Below are 25,390 nucleotides of genomic sequence, written 5' to 3' on the forward strand. Positions count from 1 at the left end.
GCACAGTAGAAGCCAACATCTGCACACATTGTGCTAGACCCGCACTCCGCCTTCCCTCCAGCTGCCTTGTGTTCCGGCCTGGCTGAGGCCGCCTCCAGAGCTGCCCGGGCTGGGCTAGCCTGCCTCGAGACAGAAAAGTCCAGTAAGTTCTCCCTGTGCCGGGCCCACATCTGCCTTGCTTTACCTTCTAGCCACTAGGCCCTGGTCTTTGGGGTCAACGAGGTCTGCTTCTCCCCAACCCTACCCCCCAGGGCAGAGATACCTACAGGCCTGCTGCCCCCGGTCCCGTCCTCACCCAGGGCAGACTCACGCCCCCCCCAGGCCTCACCCAGGGCAGACACACCCCTCCTCACCCAGGGCAGACCCCCTGCCCATCATCACCCAGGGCCAACTCCCTGCCCATCCTTACCCAGGGCAGACACACCCCTCCTCACCCAGGGCCGAACCCCTGCCCATCCTCACCCAGGGCAGACCCCACCTCCCACTCCTGTCCACCCAGAGAGCAGAACCCAAGACTGGCAGCGCCGAGGGCGTGCACTGGCATCCTTACATCGATGTTAAAGCCCCCCCCCCGGGGGACGAGGACTCCCCCGCGTGGCTGTGGCGTCCGCTGACTGCGCAGCCTGCTGGGAGCCCGGCTGAGCGCGAGCCGCCGGCCTGGGGGAGCCCCGGGCCCCGCGGGAGGCCGTGCGGAACCTGCGGCCGCGGCTGAGCCGTCAGCACCGGGGACAGCGCCCCCCCCTTCCCGCAGCCCCCGCCGACGGCGCGCGCGGGCCGCGGCGCGCGCTCCCCTCCCCCGCCGGGCCCGCGCCCTCCCCGCGCCCTCCCCGCGCGCGCGCGCCCCGCGCCTGGGACCGGGCTGGAGCCGCGCCGCGCCGCTCGGCTCGCTTGCGGGGAGCCGGCCGGCCGGGCCACGCAGGCGCCTCGCGGGCGGTCTCCGGGACTCCGGGCGCCTCCTCGCCGGCCCCGCCGCCGCCGCAGGCGCCGCCCGCGAGCCGGGACAGCCGGACAGACGGACAGACGGACGGACGCCCCGTCACGTGCGCCCAGGTCCTCGGCAGGCAGCCGGGGCAGCGCCGATCCCACGGGTCAAGGTAAGGGCGGCCGGGCGCGCGGGGCGCGGGCTGCGGGTCCGGCTGGCGGGGCACCCCGGGCGCCTGCCCGGCAGCCTGGCCGAGGGCGCTGCCCGGGCCGCGCACCCCACCACGGGCCACCCTCCAAGTGCCCGGGAGGCCCCGAGCGCGGGCCGGGCGCGGGCCCCGGGCGCCGCGAGGGGGGAAAGTTTGCCATCCACGAAGCCCAGAAGCCTGGCCGTGTGGGCCGTGGCCGGGCGCTGAGATCTGCGCCGAGGTTGCTTTCTCTCACCTGCAGTGACCACCTCCCTCTGCCCCCGCAGCCCTCTCCTCCAGGAGAAAGGGGGGACCTGGCCCCCCTTGCCGGACTGGCTTGGAGAAGTTTGGTCTCTTCCCAAGGTCACCCAGAGAGGCGGGGGTGAGCGGACTGCGCCCCGCATCCTCCTTCAGTATGTTGGAAACCTGGGTGGGGGGATGGAGTCGTGTATCAGACTGGTATTGCACCCCCAAATCCAAGAGCAAGTTCATAGCTACCCTCCTGGCTTCACAGCCTCATCCTCTCCAGGCTGGGACCACAAGGGACAGGGCCAAGTTCACAGCCCTTTCTCCAGGGTACAGGAGTGTCCTGAAGTAAAGCTGCTCCCCCCTTCCCTCCCCCGCCCTGCGCCTCCCAATCCTCCCCCCTCTCCTGTCCCCCCTACGCCCTTTCCCAGGAATCTGGAGCTGGGGAGAGCCAAGGGACACTTCCAGCCTTCCCCTATGGTCCCCTCTGCCTGTGCCAACCAGGTAAGAACTACCAAAGTTCAAGCTTGTAGGAAAGTGCACACACACACACACACACACACACACACACACACACACACACACACACACACACACACACACAGACTTCCCAACCTCCTCTTCTTGAAATAGAACTGCGAGCGGAGCCTGGGTGCCCAGACTGACCCGATCCAAGAGCCTCCTGGCTTTGCGGGCAGGAGAGCTGGCTGAGCCCGGGGCGCTGGCCACAGGCTGGCTGAGGAAGTACAGGGACTTGCGCGCAGGAGCCTGTGAAAAGTTCCTCTCCTGCTGGAGGCCAGCGCTTGGAAGTGGCTCTGTCGCCTCTCGTGCCTGTGACGGGGCCGTGGGGAGGGCCTGTCTGGTCTCCAGAAGACAGAGGGGGTTTGTACCCAAGTCTTGGCCCCCAACATGAGTTTTCTGCTGAGGTGGCCGGTCGGGACTGGGAAAGCTTGGGGAGTTTCCTGAGGGGTGTGGGGTCTGGGGAGGACCCACAGACCCAGCCTCAGCACCCCGGATGGGGCCCCTCTCTGGGATGACAGCTCCTCTCCGGGGAGCAGGGCCACTGCACCCGGCTCCAGCCCCTCTTGCTGTGCCAGTGCTGCGAGGCAGCGAGACGATGCTTGGGGAGGCGGTGGGCACTGATGGAGGAGTTGGCGCACGCCTATCAAACTCTGAGGAACCCTGGGCCAGTCACTCTCCCTTTCTTGATCTGTTTCCCATCCGTAAGAGGAGGGGGTGGACATGTGCGCCCCCCCCCATCAGCCCTTCCCTGTGACCCTGGTACGGAGGTGTGCTCAGAGGTTTGGACTCCAAGCCCCCTGCCGGCCTCATTCTCCATCCAAGCAGCTCCCCGTGTTTTGCAGATTTGAGGGCTGAGTTCTGAGCTGGGGGCTGGCTCTGGGTGAGGCTTCCCAGCCCAGGGAGCCGTGCTTGCAGCCCAGCCGCTGGCCGAGCACGCGGGCTTGGCCTAGAATGAGGGCGGCTGGTTCTAGCCAGGAGTAATTGCAGCGCTCGGGTGGGGAGATTTATGATATCTCAGTCAATAACATCCAACTCCAAACTCAGGGCAGGAGGGGAGGCTGGGCAGCAGCCAGCCTGTCCTCAGCACTCAGTGCCCGGCCGCCACGTCCCGCTCCGTGGTAGTGGGCACAGCCTGGGCATCAGAACAGCAGTGATTCGTGTGTCAAGAAGATGGTTCGGGGCCCAGCTCTTGAGTGAATCACCCTGTTTTGCAGAAGGAGGGGTCTTTCCCCCATAGGCTCAGGGGGTTACCTGGTGGAAGGGCGGGGGCTGCTGCTGCCCCCGGGGAGGGGCACGAGGCCAGGGGAGGGGATTCTCAGGGCTTCGTGGCTGCTCTTGGCGCTGGCTTGCTTTCCTGTCTCAGCCCCTTTGGATTTGCTCCAGAGCGCTGTGACAGGACTCACACCCCGGTGCTCACCGGCCTCCTCTCCCTCTCCAAAGCTCCAGTGCTGGTCTCTCCTCCCATGGTTCCTTGTTCTTGTAGGAGTTAAGCGCCCCCCCAGTAGGCTGAGCTGTTGAGCCCCCTCCAGTTCCCAACTCAGGCCCAGTCCCTCTTGCTCGAGGCTGCCCAGTCAGCCTGCGAGGGGGCTGCTGGCTGTCTAGGGCGAAAGTGGGCTACAGCAGGCACCTGAAATGCAGGTCTAACCAGCCCGAGGCTCTGGAACTGGATACGGAGAGTGTGCCTCTACTTATCTGATGCCTCATAAGGGGAGAAGGCACTGAATGGGGGGCACTAGAAGCCCTGCTTAGCAGGTAGGCTTTACCCAGAAACCCAAGGGGCAGTGTGGTCATTTACCCAGCAGCATGCTATAGGGGGGTGGGCAGGAGGCAGGGAAGCTCAGCGGAGGTGCTTCGGCCACCTAGAGGAGGTCATCGGAGGCCTGGGCCAGGACGGGGGTGGGCAGACGCCAGGCACACAGGGTGCAGGGAGGGTGCCAGGCGGCAGGGCGCAGTTTCTCTAAGCAGAGCCTAGGCCAGTGAGCAAGGCAGGGACAGAGGCCGGATGGTCCATGCAGGAGCAGTGAGCAGGCAGCGCTGGGGGGCCGGGAGGCTCGTGCAGCCCTCCCCCTGCTGGGCGTTCCTGTCTGTCCAGCCCGAGCTCAGCTGGGCAGAGCCTTGTCTTCCTGTGTGTGGAGTTCCCTGTGCTGTAGCTAGTGGTGAGGCCGAGGAAGGGCTGGCCAGGAACCCCCAGGACCACAGGTGCCTCCGCCCCCTCCCCGGCTGCGGGGACAGGCAATGCAGCCCAGGGCAAAGGAGCACAGCCTTTGGGTCTGATTAGGGCTGTGTTTATGTCTAAGCTGTGTGTTCCTAGTGCAGTTACTTAGCCTCTCTGGACCCTGAGTTTTCAGTTTCTAAAATGACAACAATTACAGGTACTTTGTGGAAATATGCAGTGGAGCTGGGGGAAAGCCATACCTCACTGAAGACTAGCAGAGCCTTCTGTCAGGCCCTGTGCGCCCCCAGGGAAGCCAGTGGTACCCCCTCTGTCAATGCCAGGTGGTCGTGGGGGCTGATCTCCCTGGTAAGCAGTTAAAGCCTACTCTGTGGGATGTGGTGTCAGATGTGGACAATGCCATCATGTTCTCCAGACAGGTTCAGGGGCAAAGCCGACCCGTGGGTCACTCCCAGACAGCTGTGGACGGCAGCGGGGCCCGCAGTGGATGCGTATGCAGCTGCCTGGGGAAGCTGCTTTTGAAATTACTTTGTGTGTCTGTGTGTGTATGCACGCGTGTGCGTGTGTATGCACGCGTGTGCGTGTGTATGCACGCGTGTGTGTGTGTATGCACGCGTGTGTGTGTATGCACGCGTGTGTGTGTGTATGCACGCGTGTGTGTGCGCATACCGGTACTGGGGCCTGAACTCGGGCCCTTGTACTCTTGTTTGGCTTTTTCACTCAAGGCTGGCACACTACTACTTGAGCCACACCTCCACTTCCAACTTTTTGTTGCCTATTATTTGGAAATGAGAACCTTATAAACTTTCCTGCCTGGGCTGGCTTCAAACCACAACCCTCAGACCTCAGCCTCCTGAGTCGCTAGGATTACAGGTGTGAGCCCCAGCGCCTGGCTTATAGCAAAGCATTTTTAATTTTTAAAAAATGCTGCTTTGCCATGAAAGAAAGATCAAGTCATCTGGTTTGACACAGTAAACATGCCCTGCTGTGGCTCACTCCTCAGCCCCACTGGGTCCATGGGTTCCTTGACCTTTGATTTTTGTTCTTTTGTAGTGCTGGGGATGGAACTAGGGCCTCACACTCTGCCACAGAACCACACCCCAGCCACACAGCCACCACACCCCAGCTCAACTTCACAGACCAGATTAAGCTTGTGAGATACTGACTTCACCTGGCTGGATTAGTAAAGGTCTACATTTGGTTTTTATAGACTTAGTAGGCTCTGGTGATTGGATGGCTCTCATGATCGACAGGTGAGGGGTTAAACCTAGTGCGGGACAGTGGGGCAAAGAGGCGGGTATCTTGGGTTTGGAGGAAATGCAGGCCTGGCTTGAGCCATCAGGGAAGGCTTCCTGGAGGCAGAGCTTTACCTCAACCCTGCAGGGCAAGCATCAGAGTGAGGAGGAGCCCTCCTGGGCCTTCTGGGAGGCTCAGCCCCAGAGGCACCGTTACTTGCTCTGAGCATTTGTTGGGCGGCCTCATCTGGCGGTGCCTGTGGAGTCGCGTTTTTACACGGCGTTTTCCCAGTCCTGCCATTCGGTGCTGGCGCGTGCAGTCTCGCGTGGCACATCAGGAAACTTTCCTAAGGCAGAATGAAGATGTGCATTTTTCGAATTGAAAGGCAGGCCTCCCGGCCTGCGCTGCAGCTCAGCCCGGGAACCTGGCAGCAGCCCTGGCCGGCTTGCGGACGGACCCAGGGCTCAGAGCGCGCAGCTCCTCCTCACGCCGCTGCTGGAGACGGCTTCTCCTGGGGTGGCCGGTCCTCATCTGGTTTGAGAGGAGATGGCCACGGTAGGCGGGGCGGCGCAGGGGCTGGAAGTGTTTTGGGGGGCAGCATTAGTGGCTGCCACAGGGTTGGCGGCGGCTGTGTTTGGAGTTGTTGGGTTTGAATGCGCATTCTGCCGGAGGCTTGCGGAATGTGGGCGTCAGATACAGTCAGCTTTGATCCCTTCTCTCCCCCTCCCTGCCTGCCCCCCTGCTTTGGGATCTCCCACCAGTGCTCCCCTGGGGCAGACCTCCGCTTCATAACACTACGGTACAAGTCTTTGTGTTCGTGGTTTGATTTATCTTGTTCCTCGCTACTTGTTCTTTTCTTCCTGGGAGCGACCACTCCACTGATCAGAAGATGAGGGAAAGAGAGGAGGGGAGAAGAGGTGGGTGCCCAGGGGAGAGAAAGCAGAGGGGCCTGGTTAGGTGGATCTTGACTCAGGCCCTTTCCTTCTGGTGAGCCCAAGTAGGTTACTCAACCTCTCTGTGCCCTAGTGTCCTATCTATAAAAAATGGGCCTGGCCCCGGGCTTCAGTGGCTCATGCCTGTAATCCTAGTTACTCAGGAGGCTGAGATCTGAGGACCACAGTTCGAGGCCAGCCTGGGCAGTAATGTCTCTGAGACTCTTATCTCCAATGAACCACCAAAAAGCCAGAAGTGAAGCTGTGACTCAAGTGGTAAAGCACTTGCCTTGAACACAAAAGCCCAGGACCAGCCCAAGACACAAAAGTAACAAAAACCAGGCATGATTTTCCCACCTTAGACGCCTGGTGCACATGGGTCTGGTCTCCTAGCCTCTGAAAGCCCTCCCTCCACTCTTCTGTACTGCCTCTGGCTCACTTCCCACTTCTGGAACATTCCAAGAGTCTTCCTCCCCCCCAGACTTCTCCCACCTGCTCCGCTCTGCCTGGAGACCTCCCTCTGGCCAGTGCCAGGCCAGGCTCTGGTGTCCACCATTCAGGGAAGTGCCCAGACGCAAGCCCCGGGTACCACATCAGTCATCACCACCTGCAGCCGTGGCTTTGGCGAGCTGGAGCCCCACAGGGCCCAGAGCCAAGCACCCCAGGGACTCTCATAGATGCTACTGGATGGCCAGTTGGTCTGCAGCATGGGGGCCACTCCCGCTGGCCACCAGCCTGGCCCTGCAAGGCCCTGCATGGCCCAGGACACCACAGTTAGGGTCACAGTGCCATGTCAGTCCCTCCGGGGTTTTCCTTCAAAACACCCAAACTGGTGGAATCTGCTCTTCTGGTAGGAGGACTTGGGGGGGGAAGCAGCTGGACCAGAGTCTGTGGTCTGTTGTCCTGTCCAGTCCCATGTCCCACGTCCCACAGCATGGCTGTGGATGAATGATTAGAAGGAAATTCCAGGCCAGGCCAGCCTCCTCTGGCCAAGCCCGCAGGCTGAGCTGATATCCTGCGCAGACACACATGTGAGCCGCAGGCTGGTGGCTCACACCTATAATCCTAGCTGCTCAAGAGACTGAGATCTGAGATGGCAGTTTGCAGCCAGCTCCAATGGGAAGGTCTGTGAGACTCACCAAAAAGCTGAAAGTGGAGCTAAGGCTCAAGTGGTAGAGCTCTAGCCTTGAAAGAAAAACTAAGGGATAGCACAGCACCCAGGCTCTGAGTTCAAGCCCTAGTACGGATACCAAATGTGTGTGTGTGTGTGTGTGTGTGTGTGTGTGTGTGTGTGTGTGTATGATCATATATATAATTTAATCCACATGATGGACCGTTCCAGCAAAGCAGCTCTACTTTACTTCCTTTGGGGTACTGGAGTTTGAACTCAGGGTCTTTCGCTTACTAGGCAGGTGCTCTACCACATGAGCTAAGCCCATCCCTTTTTGCTGTAGTTTTTTTTTTTCTTTTGAATAAAGCCTCATTTTTTATGTGGGAATCCTGGGCCACCCTCCAGGCTGAGTATCACAGTCCAGAAGATCGTGAGCAACCACCGGATCTAGAGGATGGTCAAAGCAAGGGACCACTAGCTCTTCACCTTCCCTGGCTGTTAGGCAGGCCAGCCTGGGGGAGGGGCAGGGGGGGTAGAGGGGTGGAGTCCAGGCCACTTAACTCTCCCTTTTTCCCTGTCCTGTCTACATTTATATCAGACACACAGAGTACACTCACTAACACACACACATACACACACAGGTGTACACAGATCACAGATGCACCCATACTCTCTGCAAGTCAGGTTCAGGAAGGAGCGATTCTTCTTCCAAGACCCTGTCCACCTCCCCATTCTACACACGTCCAGCCTGGGCTTCTGGAAGATCACTACCCCTGCCAAGGAGGCTGCTTCGGGCTTCTGCTTCATAGCTGCAGTGCCTCCTGTCCTCTGACTGCCAACCCCTCAGGCTGCTTCCTTGGGCCCTAGAAATCCAGTGTCTGTCTGTCGGGTGTTGCCGACATGGTCACTGCTGTCCTGGGTTCCCTGCAGCACTCATCCACATTGTCCTTAGTGCTTCTTTATGCCTCAGCTGTATGTATCGGTCAGTTGCAGGCACAGTAACTGTGTAACAAATGGCCCCATATTCAGCAGCGAGCGTGGTCTCTGGTAGGCCTGTGGGTAGTAGCGAGTGGGCACAGTGCGCAGGGCTGTTCTTTGAGTGCCTGCTTCCTGGGAACCCTCTCCCTAGCCCAGGACCATAGGCATCTTCAGGACTGGGACTAGAACTCAGGCATTTCCGGCCCTGCTCCCTCAGCCAAGTCATATGGTTAAGGCCAAGGCCAGCGGGGTGGGGCTGTGCCCTGCCTACCACAGTGCAAAGGCCGTAGTGGAGGGGGGGGAAGAACCCCCTACCGGGGTCACCTCCTGGGAGAGGCTGGACCCCAAGGCCCCCTTCCTGTGACGTCCTGCCCAGACCTTTCAGAGTCAAATCTCATGGCTGAGAGCTGCTGCCAGGTCTGCCTTGGTTTCCCCAGATGTGGAGGAGCAGTGGAGGGGAGAGGCCGTAGCCGGCCACTGCTCGACCCCTTCCCCACTCCTTGGCCTGGGACAGATCGGGGGGAAATCCGTCGTCCCCGCCTGGAGATTCCAGGAGTGGCACACAGGGGGCACTCAGTGCATGCTGGACTCTGCCTTCCCAGGACAGGGCTGATCTTCAGCCCTGAACAGCTACTTAAGGGTAGCCTCCGTGGAGAAGATCTGAGGACGGCTCTGCCCATGGCAGCCTCACACAGAGGGTGGAGAGAAAGTCTTCGGGGAGGAATAGGAAAGGCCAGGAACCTCCCACCAAGCAGCACGGGGAGGAAGGCCTCCTCTCCCACAGCAGGGCTGGTGCAGGCTGGCAATGGGTCCAGGCTGGGGCTCCCTTTGCCTGTGATGCTGGGATGGGCACCCCGAGGAGAGAGGTGAGCAGGAGAGCTGTGTGTGGGCTGAAGCAGAGCACAAGCCAGGGCCAGCTGTGGGAGCGGGATGCAGGATCCAGAGCACAGAGTGAGGAGGCGGGCAGGACCCTGAGCAGCTGAGGCGCGGAGAGGCCAGCGGGCTGGACGGGGAAGGCAGTGGCGGAGGCAGGGGCCCAGCCAGGACAAGGCAGTGGAGGAGGCAGGGGCCCAGCCAGGACAGAAGGGAGCAGCAGGGAGCCTGTGCAAATCAGGGGATCCTGGGGCCACTCAAAAGGACAGGAAGAGACGGGCCCAGGTGCTGCCTGGGTCCGACAGGGGAGCAGCTACAGCCCCCTGTCTCCTCGGGGCATTCGCAGTTGGGACAGGACCTCGGGCATCTAGGCTCAGTCTGAGATGAGCAGCAAGATGGCACAAAAAAGACCTGGGGCTTGGACAGGACAGGACAGGCATCCCTGTCAGTCCTCTGCTGCTACCTGGTGACACCCGTGCCTGTGCCCCGCCTGTGAAAGAGAACGAGGGTCTGCCTCCTGGATTCCCAGGCCACCCTCCTGTCTGGGAGATCCTGTACCGGAAAAGCCAGCTGCAAATGTGGAGCACACAGGGCCGTGTCTGACCAGCCATGGGAATCCCCACACAGCACCAGCCCTCCTCCTTCCCTTCCTTCCCTCCTTCCTCCAGGGCCGTGTGGGCTGAGCAGAGCCCCTCCCCCCTCAGTAGCACCCCCTCCCCCCGTGTGTGCCGCTGCTGCAGCCATGGAAACTGCCTGGGACCCATGAGCAGCTACAAAACAGGGTTTTTTTCCCCCCTGACTCTTTTTAAAATAATTTTTAAAGTTATTCTCTTCCGCCTTCACACTCCTGCGTGACGGGTGAGGCCGAGGTACAAGAGACAGGCCCACTGTGCACAGGAAACCCACGCCCATCCCAGGTGCTCTGTGCTGGAGCAGAAGGAAGAGAAAAGAAGGAAGAGAACCCTGGCAGAGTCTCTGAGTCTCCCCTAAAACAAGCCAGATGTCACACAGGCTCCCAGAACCAGAGTACCTCCCACCGGAGAGCTCACAGGCCTGGGCCCTGAGGGGGCTGATGGCCCAGCAGGAGGGCCCAGACCAGCCCACCTGAGTGTTTTCCTAACCAGGTGGGCCCACCAGGGAGAAAACAGGAATCCCCAGGACAGGTCCAAACCACTGTACCCTGGCAAGAGTTCCAGACCCTGCCCCCTCCCCCCATGGCCTTATAGTCTAGAAAGGGAGACTGTACTAATGCCACCACCTCTAATTTACCCTTCATCTTGGAAAGACTTTCCCCCCCTTCTCATGTATGGAAGCTTCCAGGTTTGCATCCTCTTGTTCATCCTCTACGTTCTGATAGACAGGCTTCCACTATCTCCCAGCTAACACTATATCCAGTGAGATGTCTGCAGTCACTCTTGTTGGCCAGGCCTTTCTTGTCTGTGTTTTAGATTTTCTCTGTGTCACTGGTTTTAAGAAACTGGATGATCACATGTCCCTGGCTGTTGTTTCCCTCATGCTTCTCTTGTGCATGGTTTTGTCAAGCATTTTGGATCTGTGGGTTTGTAGCTATCATCCAATTTGGAAATTTTGCAGTCTGTAATTCTGCTGATTCCTTTTCTGGCGGTTATGGGTGCCTATGTAATAGGCCATTGGAGTTTCTCACATCTCCTGAGGCTCTGTTTATTATCTATTTGTTTATTCTGGGTTCCCCCTCATGCTTTATTTTGGATGGTTTTCACCTTAGACATTGTTGTTTTTCATCTCTATAAGTCTGGTAAGTGTCTTGTTTTGTTTTTGTGGTTAAAAAACAACAACAACCACCAATACCATTCACGTCTCCATTTGTGATCAGAATTCCCTAGTGTTTTGAGTGTATGGGCCACAGTTAATAACTGTTTAATACCCTGTCCCTTGATTCCATCTTCTGCTCTGCTTCTACTCAATGACCCAACAGTTTTGTTTTGTTCTTTTGGTTTTGTGTCTTTTTCTGCTTCTTTCCACGTTGGGTGATTTTTACTGATGCCAGTCATGGTAAGAGCTAGGTATTTTTGCATTCCAGTCTGTGTGTGTGAGCTCTGCTGTGGAGTGTTGCTAAGTCACTGGGGGACAACCAGACCCTTGTAGGTCTTGTTTCAGAGTTCCACTCAAGAGCAGAGCAACCCTCCCTCAAAGCCCTCGGTGTCCCCTCCTCTGTGTTCCGTGAGATACATGGTGGGACAAGAACCATTTCTGGACTGGGTGAGCTTCAAGTTCTGTTCTCTAGACCTTCCCTCAGGCAGTTCTTCCTCTGGTCTCACATGCCCTGAGAGCTGAGCTCCGAGCTCTGCGTCTGGTCATCTCTGCTGTTCTGGCCACCTTGGATCCCAGCAATCTCTCCTTAAATGAGGGAGACTCTGGCTGCTACGTGGCTCCTTCTGCCAAGTAAGAAGAGTAGCCAGGCAGGATGCTGGCTCTGGGAGGGGACAGTGTTTCTTTCCCATCCATTGAAGGTCGCTTTCCTTCATCATCTGATCCCAACACCTCAAGTGGCAATGTTCCAGCATTTTGTCCTGACATGCAGTTGTTCAGGAGGTAAATCTGTCCCTCTAACTCCACGGTGGCCAGGCTTCTGGAGTGTCATACCTGCTTATGACAGCCAGCTCTCCTGAAGACGGCTGGACTGCATCCCGTCCTGTCAGTGGACAGGATGAGGCAACGCAACCTGCAAAGAGTACCAGGCGGTGCCAGGCACTTTGCCCCTGCTTCTGGCAGTGTGGACCCATGCCTTCCATTCACAGCCAAAGGTGCGTCACCCCAGTGCACTTGGACTCCTCTCCGATCATCCTCCTGCTGTATCCACCCCACCAAGCCCTGTCTGTGCTCTACCCCGCCCATCCTTTTGTCCTGAGCCCCGTGTCTCAGGCACTCTGGGGCCTCTCTCCTCCACGTCTGCTTGCTCTGCTGACTCCATCCTGCAGCCCCTCACTTATCCCTCCGTGGAGGGCAGGCTGAGGGTGTCTAAGAGGAGTTCTTAGCAAAGTCTGGATGGAAGGGAGGGAGGCAAATGGGGAAGGGAGCCTTGGGTCTGGAGCCCTGGACCAGCAAAGGAGATGGTAAGGCTCGGCCTGCAGGTCAGGTCTGCAAGGGAGATGCGCAAGTGACTTGAAGGCCCCTGCCCTTTTCCCGCCGCAGCTGGCACCGTTGCAGCTGCAGCCTGGCAGCACCACGACCCACTCAACGCTGTGCCCATTAAGATACGGTGGTGCGATCCCAGCTACTCGGGAGGTGGAGGTAGCACCATGGTCTCGCGCCTCTCTCGTGGGCCCGTGCTGGCTGCTCTGGTGTAGACGTGGCCAAAACAGCCCTGCTTCCCAGGGGACATTCAAAGGAGAGGTCAGCGGGGCACCTCCATGGCCACTGGCACCACCAGACCATGCACGATGCATGAATTCTGGCCCAGGAATGTTTGTCCAGGCTGGGGCTCAGACCAGGCAGGACTGCCCAAGTCCCTAACAGGGGGGCCTCTGTGCCTGGCACACAGGAGCAACGCTGGTCATTGGCACAGTTACCGGTCCCAAGGTGCCGGGTCAAGGCTTCCCTGAGTGTGTGTTTGGGGCTCCTGGACAGATGTGGCATGAGTGCCCAGAGCTGGGAGAGGAGGCACGGACAGGGCTGAGCACAGGCTGTCTGGAGCCCGAGGATTGGAGCCAGGCCCTCTGGTGGTGGGAAGGGACGCTGCCTCTGTGAGAGACGGCGGGATGGCCGGGACCGGGGCGTGTGAAGGACGTGAACTGAAGGCCTCACCCCGACTGAGGATGCCCAGATGGGTAAACTGAGGCAGCCTGGGCAGCAGGACACTCCCAAGGGAACACAGCAGATGAGGAGCTGAAGGAGATCTGAAGTCAGGCTCTCCTGGGCCTTTCCTCCTGTCCTCATCTCAGCCAGACTTGGTTTCTTCCTGAGAACCCGTCTATCCGTCTATCCAGGCGCTCTCACAGGCTGCCCATGAGGGGTTGGACTCTGAAGCCTGACAGACGGCAGGGGGGCTGTGCGCCACCAGTCCCAGAGCTGACCGCCTGCTCCCTCCTGCAAGAGCTCCCCAGGGGGTGGCGGCACCTCGTCTCCTCACCCCGGGCTCCAGGCCCAGAGCTTCCAGGATCAGAGAATTCACTGTCTGCCAGGCCCTGAGCACCCCAGAGCGGTTCCACACGGAAGCAGATGGGGGCAGGGGCAGGGCTGGTCTTAGGGTTGAGACCCTGATTCAGGGGCATTGCTGGGCAGTGCTGTCTTTGGGGTTCATGGAGGGGAGGACTGTGCATTCTCAGCCTCCTTGGACCAGAGTCAGACACCCCCGCCCCCAGTAGAGCCAGCCCAGGTGTAGAACCCTCTGGAAGGTGAAGAGGCAGGTCTGGTATGCAGGACTGGACATGCCTTGTCTTGGGCCATGCCTTTGGAGGCTGAGGAGCCGGGAGGGAGCACCACGGTGCTGTAGGTGGCATTAGAGTGACTATCACTGACAGGCGCCCAGGTGGCCATGCCCTGTGGTCAGGTCTGGCTGCCCTCCTCCCCCATGTACACAACACACCTGGCACATGACTGGGGCCCTCAGAATGAGGAATTCCTGGTTGGGGTCAGAGGTTGGGGGCCACAAGCTGGCTGAGGTCGTGAGTCTGGGATGTCCCCTGGGTTCCTCCATGGCTCTCACTCAGGGCTGTGGGGGCAGGCAGCCCCCTTCTGCTGGGTGGTCGCCCTGTGTGGTTTTGTCTCCTGGTTCCCCCCTCCCCGTGCGTGGCACACAGGGGACACCCACCCAATCGGCTGGTAGCGGGTGAGCAGGTGTGTGGCTGGCACAGCCATGGGCCGGCGTGGGGCTCTGCAGGGTGAGTGGCTCTGGTTGGTCCACCCACATGTCCAGGCAAGACCCAACCAGAGGGCATGCGGGCTGAGAACAGGCCTTGGATCTGGAAAGCACGGCCCTGTCCCCTCGGGCCGGGGAAGTGGCAGGAGAGCTCCAGGATTGAGGCACCCTCTCAGATGCACTGTCTCCCCTTACCCTAAGCCAGGACCCCCGGGCTCCAGGCAGCCCCATGGCTGAGCCTCAGGAACCTGTCCCGCACTGTCTCCACCAGCCTCAGGTCATGGAAGACTTAGGGCATCCCTGTCTGCAGCTCTTGCAGGGCTCGGTCCCCATGAATCTGAGGTATGGGCACAGTGGCCCCTGACTAGGCTTCCTTCCTGTCTTTCTCACATTGCCTGGTCTTGGCCTGGAGTACCCAGTGCCATGCTGGGTGCCTGTGAGGGCTGGTGATTCTCAGTGATCAGGGCCTGCCCTACCTCCCTCCCTCCCCCCACCGCCTGAATTCCAGGCCCAGGAGCTGTGCTTCGTTCTTAGAAAAGGGAATTGAAAAGTTAAAACAGTCCCGCCCCCCAAACCTTGAAGTCAGAGAGGGTTTTAGGAACCTCACGGGTGCACGTTGTTATTTGAGCCGTTTCTGCAGCTGTGCAGCAGGAGGCCCATCCAGCTGTCACCCACATGTCCTGACACGCTGCCCAGGGGGAAGGCCGAAGTCCCGGGGCCTGAGCCTTGTCACAGGTATGAACAAGTGTATAAGAGCATGAAGTGGTAGGACAAGGCGGTGTCTGGGGGTTTCTGGGAGCCATGACTGACCTCTGTGAACCCCTCCGTGCCACGATCCCGTTCACCGCCCCCTGTACCTGGGGTGTACCTCAGAGAGGCCCTTGGGAAGGACAGGAGGCTTTGAGGCCTGCTGACTGTCAGGGTGAAAGGGACCAAGACCTCCCCATGGAGGCAGCCTGCCACTCTGCTGGACACTTGCGTCCATGAGGTCAAGGTCTGTGGTCTCCTCCTTCCATCTGCACTGAAGATGGAGTCTACAAGCCTGGGATTTACTGCACAGCGTGGACCAGGGACTCTGGGCAGGATGCTCTCGCAGCCACACTGTCTGCCTGAAACCCTGGGAGGAGGTACAGGATGCCCTCACGCTGGGAGGCCCACGCTCCTCGGGCAGTGTAGAGGCCATGTACCGTGGCCAGGCCTTCTGGGACAAACACCTGTTCCTCCCAGAGTCTTCATTCCCTCTCGGCAGACTGGTGTCTGCCTGGCTCCTCTCCTCCAAGTCCCTCCCTAGCTCCAAGCCATGCCTGCGGGAGGCCAGGCACAGCTCCGGCCTGGAACAACTTTGATGTTGCAGCCACGGGCCAGCTGGAGCCGGTCTCAAGTGCAGCCTCCAAACACAGACTCCAGACAGGGTGGCTTTGAACTCCAGGGAAGTGCTTGGTGACACAAGCATGGGTGTCTGTAGCCTGGGGTGTCTGCTGGCTCTGTGGTTTCAGCCTCCTGGCCTGTCTGCTCCCTTGAAAATGTGGGTCATGGTGTCATTTCTCCTTGCAAAGAGCTGTGTGGAGCCTTGTCTCCCAGGTGGCCTGGGCTGCATCCAGGTGGCAGCTCCCGTCTAGTCCCTCCATTCTCTCTGTCCACCAAGAAAGTCATCCACCCTGGGCTGGATGAGATCTGCAGAGCAGGTGTTCTCATGGCTACATGGCACAGAACATTCCCTTCAGGTCTTTTCATTGGACCAGAAAAAAAGAAGCCCCCCTCCCACACACTCCCTATCACTCCCTATCACACCTTAGCCCAGCCAAGCCCAGCGTGGGAACTGGGGTCAGACTAGGATTCATTCACCCACAGGCTCGCTTTGCTCATAGCCTCCACTGGGCTGTGCACCGTGGGCGAGGCCCCAAACTCTGGTCCTGACCCCAGGGCTCTGTAGCTGGAGTCCGGGAAGAGCTTCCGCACATCTGGGGTGGCCTGGGATCAGCCAGCGAGATGTCTGGGTCACTGTGCTTTTTCTGGGGGGCCCCTTGGATTGGCCAGGCCACCACGTTTGGCAAACTCAGGCTCTCCATGTGTTTCCAGAACGCTATCGTCCCTCCACCTGACCCCACCTGACCCCAAACCTGGATCTCCTCATCTCCCCGTGGAGGACATGGCTGGGGCCTCCAGCGCTCTGGGAGTTGTGGCCCTCTAGCCCTGATGGGGCTGAGCTGGGGGGCGGGGGGCTTGTCTGGGCTGGTGCTTGTGGGGAGACACTGCAGGCACTGTGGGGAGCTGCTCTGAGCCAGCCCCTCCCGCCATCCCACCTCCAGCTGGCTCTGGATAATATCTCTTCTCCGAGACCCACCAGGGTAGCCTCGGAGCTCTTTCCTGTCTATTTATTACAGAATGCAGGAATCTGGGAGCCCGCAGAGCGTGAAATTAGGAAGGAGGAGGTCTAGACAGGAACTCTCCGCCCGCTCGCAGAGCCTGGCCCCTGGGCTTCCAGGTAGCTGAGCACTGTACAACCAGTATTTGTGAGGAACGGGGCCTGTGAGCCCTGGAGGAGGCACAGGCGGGGAGAAGGGCCTGGGAGATGGACAGCAAGCCTGGGGGCCCAGCCTGGCGATGCACCGAGCCAGCCTCAGTATCCCCGTCTGGAAATGAGTGGCACCATCTTCACAGGATTGGAAAAGCTGCCAGGTCCCCAGTGTGTGTGTGTGTGTGTGTGTGTGTGTGTGTGTGTGTGTGTGTGTGTGTGTGTGTGTGTGTGTGTGTGTGTGTGTGTGTGTGTGTGTGTGTGTGTGTGTGTGTGTAAGGCCCCCAATGCTGGTGTCCCATGGGGCTGGAAGTTGCTAGATTCGGTGCTCCAGCGGGCCAGGCCAGCACAGAGGTGGCATCTTGCTGGCACCTGCAGGAGCCCTGGGCATCTCCGGTGAGCAGACAGAGCCCTCATCGGGCCTCACTGCGGGTCCCGTACCATGAAGGCACTGGCAAGGGCTGGGGCAGAGTGCTAAATAAATAGACTGTGGAGCTCGGGTCTCTAGCCGCTAAGGCAGTTTGGGAGCACGGCAAGAGGGGCGGAGGAAAAGTGTCTCCACAGGCACGGGCTGTGTGGTCCAGATGGCAGTGGCGCAGGGGGGTCCTGCCAGGGAAGGGCGCGGTGGGGGCGGCAGGTGGAGGCGGTGTCTCGTTCTCCTGCCAGGTGTTTCCTGCCTGGCCCCCGGAGACAGTGAGGGCTTGTGCGTGGCTGCGCCCCAGGCTGGGGGCCCAGACGAGACCTGGCTATGGGAAGGGGCTGCTGCCCACCGGGGCCCCTTCCCCAGACTTGGGGGTGGGGGTGGCACATGGAGGGGCCCCTTCTCACAGTCTGCCCTTGAGCAACTGGCAAAGACAGGAAGCAACGCTGTTCCTAAAGCTTGAAACCCATGTATGGTGGGGGGGGGGGCAGATGAACAATTCCGCCAGGTTCTCACCAAATGGCACTGGCTGGCGGTGGGAGGTGTGGACTTGCACGGGGCTGTGAGCCGGGCTGGGCGGTCACCCCTGCCTGGCAGCCTCTGTCCCAGTCTTGTCCTGGGCTGTCCCCTCAGGCCTGTGGAGGCAGCTCACCCTCCAGGACTGGTCCTCTAAGAAGCCCCTGGTGCCAGCCCTCCATTCATGGCCACCCCCTCCCCACAGCACCCCTCCCCCTCCCCACAGTACTCCTCCCCCTCCCCACTGCACCCTTCCCCCTCCCCACAGTACCCTTCCCCCTCCCCACTGCACCCCTCCCCCTCCCCACTGCACCTCATGTTCTCGGAACCAGGGCCTGTCCCAGATGACTGAATCATAGGGTCAGTAGCCCTCTGTCAGGTTACCTTGGCTTACTGTTTGGTACTTATTATGTTCAGGATTCTCAATTTATTATTATTGTCATTGTTGTTGTTATTATCATTGTTGTTGTTGTTGTTGTTCGTGCTAGTCCTGGGGCTTGAACTCAGAGTCTGGGCACGGTCCCTGAGCTTTTTTGCTCATGGGCTTTCTTGCCTGGACTGGCTTTGAACCAAGATTCTCAGATCTCAGCCTCCTGAGTAGTGAGAATTTACATGCGTGAGCCACCGGTGCCTGACTAAGACTCTCGCATTTTGGGGTACATGGTAACCACCCAGACCTCTTGCAGGGCTGGTCAGCAATGCGAGCCCAAAGCCCCACACACCCTATTACAAAGGGAACTGACCTCATGGGGAGCTGACCCCAGGACACACAGCTGTGTACTTCAAGACAGTCCCTCATCTGCTGGGCATCTGGGGCAAGACCACGGCCCCTGGGGGCTGGCACCCCATGCAGCTGGGTGAGGTCCAGCCCTGGAAGGTGGCAGGAGTGGGCAGAGACCTCTAGTCAATCATCTTACTGCACCCAACCGAGGGGCGTGAGGGGGTCCCATCACCTGCACTGAAAGGCTCTGTGGTATGCGTTAGGTTCAAGAGGGCTTCCTGGAGGAGGAAGGCGTGGGCCAGGCTTTGGTGGAGCTGATTTGAGGGAGGAGTTTCCCTTCGTGAGGCCCAGCAAGAGCCAGCGGGGAGGCAGGAAGTCTGGGCCGGGCTGAGGGAGGCCGCGTTGCACAGGACTGTCTGGAGTAACAGCGGATGATGTCAGGCGGGTGCACTGGAGTCGAGTCGCCAGTGGCGTGTGCGTCTGTGCCGGGCCCGGCCCTGGGGCCTGGCGGCCGTGGCGTATCTGCAGATCCCGGCGGGCGTGTATCTGCAGAGCGGGGCTGAGATGCTCCAGCTGGACGGCCCGGGTGTTGGAGCAGCGCTTGCTGACAGCCCTGGGCATCTGGCCTGAGCCGGCACCCTTCCCGTCACGCCGCCAGGCTGCCTGCTGCCGGAGACCCACATGCTGAGGAGCCCTGAGGGCCAGGCAGAGAGAGAGAGAGGCCAGCTCAGCGAGACAGAGGCTCGGTGGCAAGAGTGGCCAACTCCTCAGGTACCTGACGGAGACACAGACCCAGCTGGGGGCGGGGGGTGCACAGGGTAACCGCACACGGAGCAATCACACGCTGTCTTCTCAGAATCCTCAGCATCCTCCACTCGCTTTTCAGAGGAGGAAGCCGAGACACAGAGCAAGGGAGCCAGACCTTACCTGCAGGTAGAGCCGGGCAGGCAGTCCACTCACACTCATGGAGGACCTCCTCCCTGTCCCCAGGAGTTCCCTCCGCCCCGCCATGCCGCCCGCTGGCTCTGTCCTCCCAGAGCGCCCGGCCCAGCCTCGGTGGGGCCCTTGAGCACACGGTGGCCCGGGGGGTGGCCGAGGTCGGTGGCAGGCGGAGCACTGGCGTGGGGGATGAATTCAGCTTCTAGAGGTCACGTGCAGTTCGCGTGGGTCCCCTGGCTCTGCAGACGAAGCTCGGTGAGGCTTCACCACCGTGCTGGGACCAGAAGGACCAGCCCTGGGCTTGAGCTGGAAACCCTCAGGGAGGACACCTCCATCGCCCGGGAGAACCTGGCGCCTTCCAGGATTCCCAGCGGCCCCGCTGCTCCTGTGTACCCTGCCCTCTCCAGTTCCCTCTGGCTCCCAACATCTGTCACCCCAAAATGCCAGCCCCGGCCACCGTGCCTCTGCCCAGGCTAGTGACCAGCAGAGACCAGCCTGGGCCTCGGGTCTTGGGTCTACTCACCCAGCCCTGAGGGTTATCTACCTTGAGTCCTGTACAGTCTATAGGCAATGCAGCTACTCAGGGGCAGGACACAGACACCAGGGCCGGGGTGAGGCACCCCCAAACCATGAGCGGCAGCATGTCTTCCCACATGGTGCTGTGGAATTTGGGGTGTTCATGCCAGGGAAACTGGGGTGGGGTATGGCACTGCGGGGCAGGGGGGGAATTAAGAGTACAGCTAGGTTTGCTGGTTCTCCCCTCCGGGCTGGGGTCTGTGCGCATCAAATAAGGGTGGCCATGGTGGTCTCAGGTGGGCTGGTGACGCCGGGTCCGTGTCCCGGAGCCCCTGGGCTTCTCACACAGGCAGCCTGTGTCCCTGCCGTCCGGGCCTTCAGCCAGGAGAGGGGCCTGCTTCCTGGACAGATGCTCACAGAACAGGCCGGCCCTGCCCCTTCCCTACACCCCACTCTTCAGGCATCAGGGCTCCAGGCCCTGTTGTCCCAGGCTCTCCCCGGTCCCTTCTGCTAGCCCAGGAAGTCAGCAGTCTTGTGGCCCCCAGGGAGGGGCAAGAGGTCAGAGGTTGAGCCCAGTGCCCTCGGCGGGGTCCGCGCGGTTCTCCTCATCCTCACCCAGAGAAGTCTAGATGGCGAGGTGGCTGGGCCTGCACAGCCTGGGTGCAGCCCCGGCGGGGCCAGCCCTCCAGCTGGCCTCAGCCGCCCCGGGAGGCTGAGGTGGGCTGAGCTCCAGGCAGAACGCCTGGAATGAGCAGGGTCCCCGGGGGCTCCTGCCCTGTCTGGGTCTGATAGTGTGTCTGTGCCCTGTAGTCTCGCTGCTTTGGGTCTGTCTGGACTTGCCTGTCTGCACCTCAGCCTGTCTGGACTTGGAGCTGTCCATGTGTCTGTCTGTCTGTCGTCTGTCTGTGTCCTCTGGGTGCATCTGGACCAGTCGGTTGTTGGTTGAGGATCTGGGTTCCAGTTCCAGCTTTGTCTCTGGCTCCATGTGGTGTGTGCAAGCCCCTCTGTCGGTATGTGCCCCATCCCCCCCCCCTCGGACGGCAGCCACGGCTTTTCTGAAACTGTGCTTGGCTGTGCGACTCCCCAGCTGTCTACCATCACCCCCCAAACCCATCAACCCCCACAGAGACCTTGAGTCTCTGAACCCAAATCCCTTCTGTCCGTGATTCCCACGCATTCCCGGAAGAGGGTGAATCGGCCCAAATTCCAGCGAGACTTGGCAGAGTTTGCCGAAGTCTCCAGAAACGTGCGCACTACAGAGGTTTGGTGCCTGTGTGGGATAGCCGGAAGCCGGCGACGGCGCCCCGATCACACATCCTGCAGAGCCCAGCCGGGCGAGCTTCCGCCACCCCACGGGCCCCAAGGGCTGGAAAGGGCAGACCAGAGCTGCGGGGCCACGGGGCACACCTGCCATAGCACGGAGGGACAGGCCGCCGCGGGGAGCAAAGGAAGGCACCGGAAGGGCTCACTTGTTAAAGGGAGTGGAAATATCCATGTGCTTGCAGGGGTCCGCTTGGAACTCCGGGATGGGTAGGGAGGAAGGAAGATTCTCTGAACACACCTGCCTTTGCTTTATCTATGTTCATTCAATGAGAAGAGATTTAGCCAGGTTCTATAAACTGTTAAAAATGACAGGTTGGGCCTGGCACCCGGGTCGCATGCTGAGGCTGAGATGTGAAAAATCACAGTTTGAAGCAAGCCTGGGCAGGAAAGTCCACACGATCCTTATCTCCAAATAACCACCAAAAGGCTGGAAGTGAAGCCGTGGCTCAAGTGACAGCACTAGCCCTGATTGGAAAAAGCCAAGGGGGAGGAGGAGGCCTGAGTTCAAGCCCCATTACTGGTACAAAAATAATTAATTAAATGAATAAATGTAACAAAAATACCCAAAGATTTCATGCTGGAAAAGTAATTGAGCAAGTAATGTTAGTGAATCCCTAACTCTTACCTGTCACAATGCTTGAAAATAGCTTTTCTAGTCCCATGCTAGGGGATCATGTCTGTAATCCTAGCTACTCAGGAGGCTGAGAGCTGAGGATCAAGGTTTGAAGCCAGCCTGGACAGGAAAGTCTGTGGGACGCTTAGTTCTAATTAACCAGCAAAAAAAGCTGGAAGTGGTGCTGTGGCTCAAGTTAAGAAAAAGTTAAGGGATAGCCCCTTGGCCCTGAGTTCAAGTTCTAGTAGTACCATGAAATAAAGCAAGGAGAAGGAAGGGAGGGAAGGAGAAAGGGAGGGATGAAGAAAATAGCTTTTCTAAATCTAAGCATCCTGAAGAGAATTGTTCTTCAGGTTTGTGAAATTAAAAAAAAAAGTTCTAGAGGGCAGATACAGCCTTTTAAGAATGAATAGAATGGTAAAATTTACCTGATATATGCATTTATTATATTATATTATATATTGATATATATTATATTATTATTTAAAAGAAAGGCATTGGTTGTATTAAACAGTGGAGTACAGTCAGAAACCCTGTTCTGGAAAGACGTTTAATGAGGTAGAAAATGCGGTAAGATAGCAGGAAGGCAGGCCATAAACCCTGGGCCCAGCTCCACCGCCTGTGTAACCTGTCCCTGTGTGACTGGAAGGGCACCTGCCAGCTCCTCACGGGTGTGTCTGTGGAGTCTGCAAAAGCCCACCATTCACATCCGCACGTTACAGAAAGTGCGGGAGGCAGAGCAGGCCCTGGCTTTCTCCCAGCCGCCTGGTCCCCAGCGGAGCCCCTGCCTTGAGTGCGCGTGTTCTGGGTCCTTTTTCCCCCTTTGGCGGGCTCTTCTCGGTGCTCTGAGATGGGGCGCGTGGCATTTGCATAGCGGTGCTGGGGATGTCACAAGGCGTGGTGTCTGCTGCAGGCTGTTGATGGAGAAGTGAGCGGATGACAGCCGGGACCGTGGTCATCACTGGCGGCATCTTGGCGACTGTGATTCTGCTGTGCATCATCGCGGTTCTGTGCTACTGTCGGCTCCAGGTACTCCCCAGGGCTGGGAGGGGGCCACTGGGACCCGAGGGCGCTCTCCAAGGCGAGGTGGACCGCACACAGCTGGCCGGCGGGAGAGCAGGCGGAGCGCCTGGACCGCCCAGAGTCCCCAGTCCTGCGGGTGCTTTTGAGAGGCCGAGGCCCCATGTGCTCCCGAGAAGGGGCCTTGTGTGGTGTCGCTGTGCAAGCCCAGGGCCTGGAAAGGACGTAGCCAGCTAGGCTGCTCTCAGGCCACCTGCCCCTCTGTGCCTCAGTTTCCCCACCTGTAAAATAAGGATTGGTTTGTGCTTGCCTCACAGCCAAGAAGCAAGGTTTGCTGAGGGCTTAGCACAGAGCGAGGCTTGCAGTGGGCGCAGAGCGGGACCCCCCACGACCGGGGCTGGGGGCGCCGCTCTAGTGCTGGGGGGTATACAGCGCAGTCACCCCGCTCTCTGCCCGCAGTACTACTGCTGCAAGAAGGACGAGTCCGAGGAGGATGAAGAAGAGCCGGACTTCGCCGTCCACTCTCACCTGCCGCCCCTGCACTCCAATCGCAACCTGGTGCTGACCAACGGGCCGGCGCTCTACCCGGCCGCCGCCGCCTCGTTCGGCCAGAAGTCCCCGCAGGCGCGCGCCCTCTGCCGCAGCTGCTCGCACTACGAGCCGCCCGCCTTCTTCCTGCAGGAGCCCGACGAGGACGAGGACGAGGACATGCGCAACGGCGGGGGCCGGGTGGCCTACAGGAGCACCAGCCAGGAGGACGTGCAGCTGCCCCCCGGGGGCTTCGGGGGTCTGCAGGCCCTCAACCCCCACCGCCTGTCGGCCATGCGGGAGGCCTTCTCCCGGAGCCGCAGCGTCAGCACCGACGTGTGACCGCACAGCCGGGCCTGCCGCGTGGCGGGAGGGCGGTGGTGTGGCGTCCCGGGCCCGGGTGGGGGCCTCCGGCACGGGCCGCTCCCCAGCCTCTTCGGCCAGAGGGCTCGGTGAACACAGGTATGCCCGAGGTGGGAGGGGGGTGGCTGGGGGGGGAGGGCAGGGAGGCTGGGGGTGGGGTGGGCATGCAGGAGGGCAGCTCTGGGCTCAGGGAGAGGGGGCCAGCTCCTGGTTCCAAATCCAGCCTGGCCCTCTCTGATGGGTGACCATGGCCTGACACTTTCTCCCTGGGCCTTGGGCTTCCCAGCTAGTTAGGGGAGGAGTGACTTCCATGGAGCCAGCAGCCCTTGTAGCCTCTTATAATATTCCTTCCTCAGAGACTCTGGACCAATTATTCTGTCCCTTCACCTCCCTCAACTCCTCTCTCTCTCTCTCTCTCTTTCTCTCTCTCTCTCTCTCTCTCTCTCTCTCTCTCTCTCTCTCTCTCTCTCTCTCTCTCTCTCTCTCTCTCTCTCTCTCTCTCTCTCACACACACACACACACACACACACACACACACAGACCCAGAAGAAACTTGGACAGGGAGCTGGGGTATGCAAGGCAAGCAAAGCTAGGCTCCAGGGACTCAAGGGCCTCAAAGTCAGCATGAGACTTGGAGAGGCCTCCTCATACCTGGTCTTGGTCTTCCCATCTGTGTGAGGAGGCTTTTGAGCTCTGGTTCTCAGAACCAGCATGGTTCCCAGGAAAGACAGCACCCCAGCTCACCCTCGACCACCTGCTACCCACTTGAGGAGAGGCCCAGGCCTTGGCCAGTGCCTGGAAACCCAGCCGGGCAGAGCTTGCTGCTCCGTGGAGAGCCTCATCTGTGCGCGCAGAGTAGCAGCCACCAGGGCCTGGGTGAGGGCCCCCCAGGAACTCTGACCCCACCATTCCAGCCTCCCCACTGGCCAAGGAAATGATGCCCAAAGTCCACTAGCAGCGAGGGGTGTAGAGCCCGCCTCCAGGAGACAGCGTTCTCTGTCTGGGTGGTGTAACTCCAAGGGTTTCTTCTGTCTTTGGGGGTTCTATCTCCCCTGGGCTGAGCTGGAGAGATTCCAGGCTGGGGCAAGCTCCCAGTGAAAACAGCTTCCTAAAAGACGAGGCCCAGTGTGCCCTGGCCACCCCATGAGTGGGGCGGAACACTTCTTGCTTTTACTAGAAAGTTCTAGGGAGTTACCAGAGGCGCTGATTGGACTTAGTGAAGACCTGTTGGCTTTGGCATTCGCAATCTTTTTCCTCCTCTTCCTTCCTCGCTCCTCTGCCTCAGTTTGACATGCTGATTGAATTTACTCTCGGAAGCCCAGCCCACCCCTCTTCTCCCTCTGGCTTTCTTCAGCCCATCCCAGGAAATTTGTGTTGCGTCAACCTTGTGGGGGGGGGGGATAAGGGCGGAAGGGCCACCCTGGGCTGCCCCTAACTTCCCCCTTGCTGGCCTCTGCCCTCTCTGTGTACATTATAGATTTATTTGAAATAAGCATCTGTCCTTCCTGGTTCACTGGACGCCACCATGGGGCCTGCTGGGGGAGCCACTGGGCTCCCTGAGAAAGCAGAGGACAATAAACTCGTCTCCCACACCCCTGCTCTGTGTCTTTAGTCCTCCTGGTTCTGGCTGGCCATTCTCTGAAGCTGCCCCAGGGCCAGGGGGAGTCGGCCTCCCCCATCCAGCTGGTGGGAGTCTGGGGTCCACTTAGAGGGCCCTGGACGGCCCCCTGGTGAGGGGACACTACAGCAACCTCCCTTGCTGTTTAGCTCTTCCCCGTGGCTCTGCCCATCTTCCAAGACGGGAAGCCATGGCTGTGGGGGACAGCAGGCTGTGCAACCTGGAGCATCTTGCTGGGTGTCTCTGGGTTTTCACATCCATATAATGGGGTGATCATGCC

At 59.7% G+C, this 25,390-nt stretch overlaps 1 protein-coding gene across 5 annotated transcripts; it reads left to right on the forward strand.

The window, feature by feature from the left end:
- The first annotated feature begins 874 nt into the window (after window positions 1-874).
- Window positions 875-23,597, forward strand: Fam163b (family with sequence similarity 163 member B). 5 transcript variants are annotated; one of them, XM_070006759.1, is made up of 4 exons: window positions 875-1,094; window positions 1,787-1,859; window positions 22,495-22,610; window positions 23,061-23,597. In XM_070006759.1, exons 3-4 carry the CDS (start codon window positions 22,518-22,520, stop codon window positions 23,469-23,471), a joined length of 504 nt encoding a protein of 167 aa, XP_069862860.1. In that variant the 5' UTR covers window positions 875-1,094; window positions 1,787-1,859; window positions 22,495-22,517; the 3' UTR covers window positions 23,472-23,597. The 5 variants fall into 5 exon arrangements, with proteins under 5 accessions (XP_069862860.1, XP_069862853.1, XP_069862871.1 ...); XM_070006752.1 differs by lacking the exon at window positions 1,787-1,859 and having other exon boundaries at window positions 877-1,094; XM_070006770.1 differs by lacking the exons at window positions 875-1,094; window positions 1,787-1,859 and adding an exon at window positions 1,425-1,522.
- Window positions 23,598-25,390: the final 1,793 nt, after the last annotated feature.

Source organism: Dipodomys merriami, unplaced genomic scaffold (assembly GCF_024711535.1).
Source record: "Dipodomys merriami isolate MVZ:Mamm:240054 unplaced genomic scaffold, mDipMer1.0.p SCAF_11, whole genome shotgun sequence".
Classification (NCBI taxonomy): domain Eukaryota; kingdom Metazoa; phylum Chordata; class Mammalia; order Rodentia; family Heteromyidae; genus Dipodomys; species Dipodomys merriami.

Excerpts from the sequence above, each read along its gene's own strand:
- Fam163b (XM_070006759.1), top strand. The coding sequence starts at position 22,518 with ATGACAGCCGGGACCGTGGTCATCACTGGCGGCATCTTGGCGACTGTG. Across the intron at positions 22,611-23,060 it reads TGTGCTACTGTCGGCTCCAG|TACTACTGCTGCAAGAAGGA; the intron begins GTACTCCCCAGG and ends CTCTGCCCGCAG.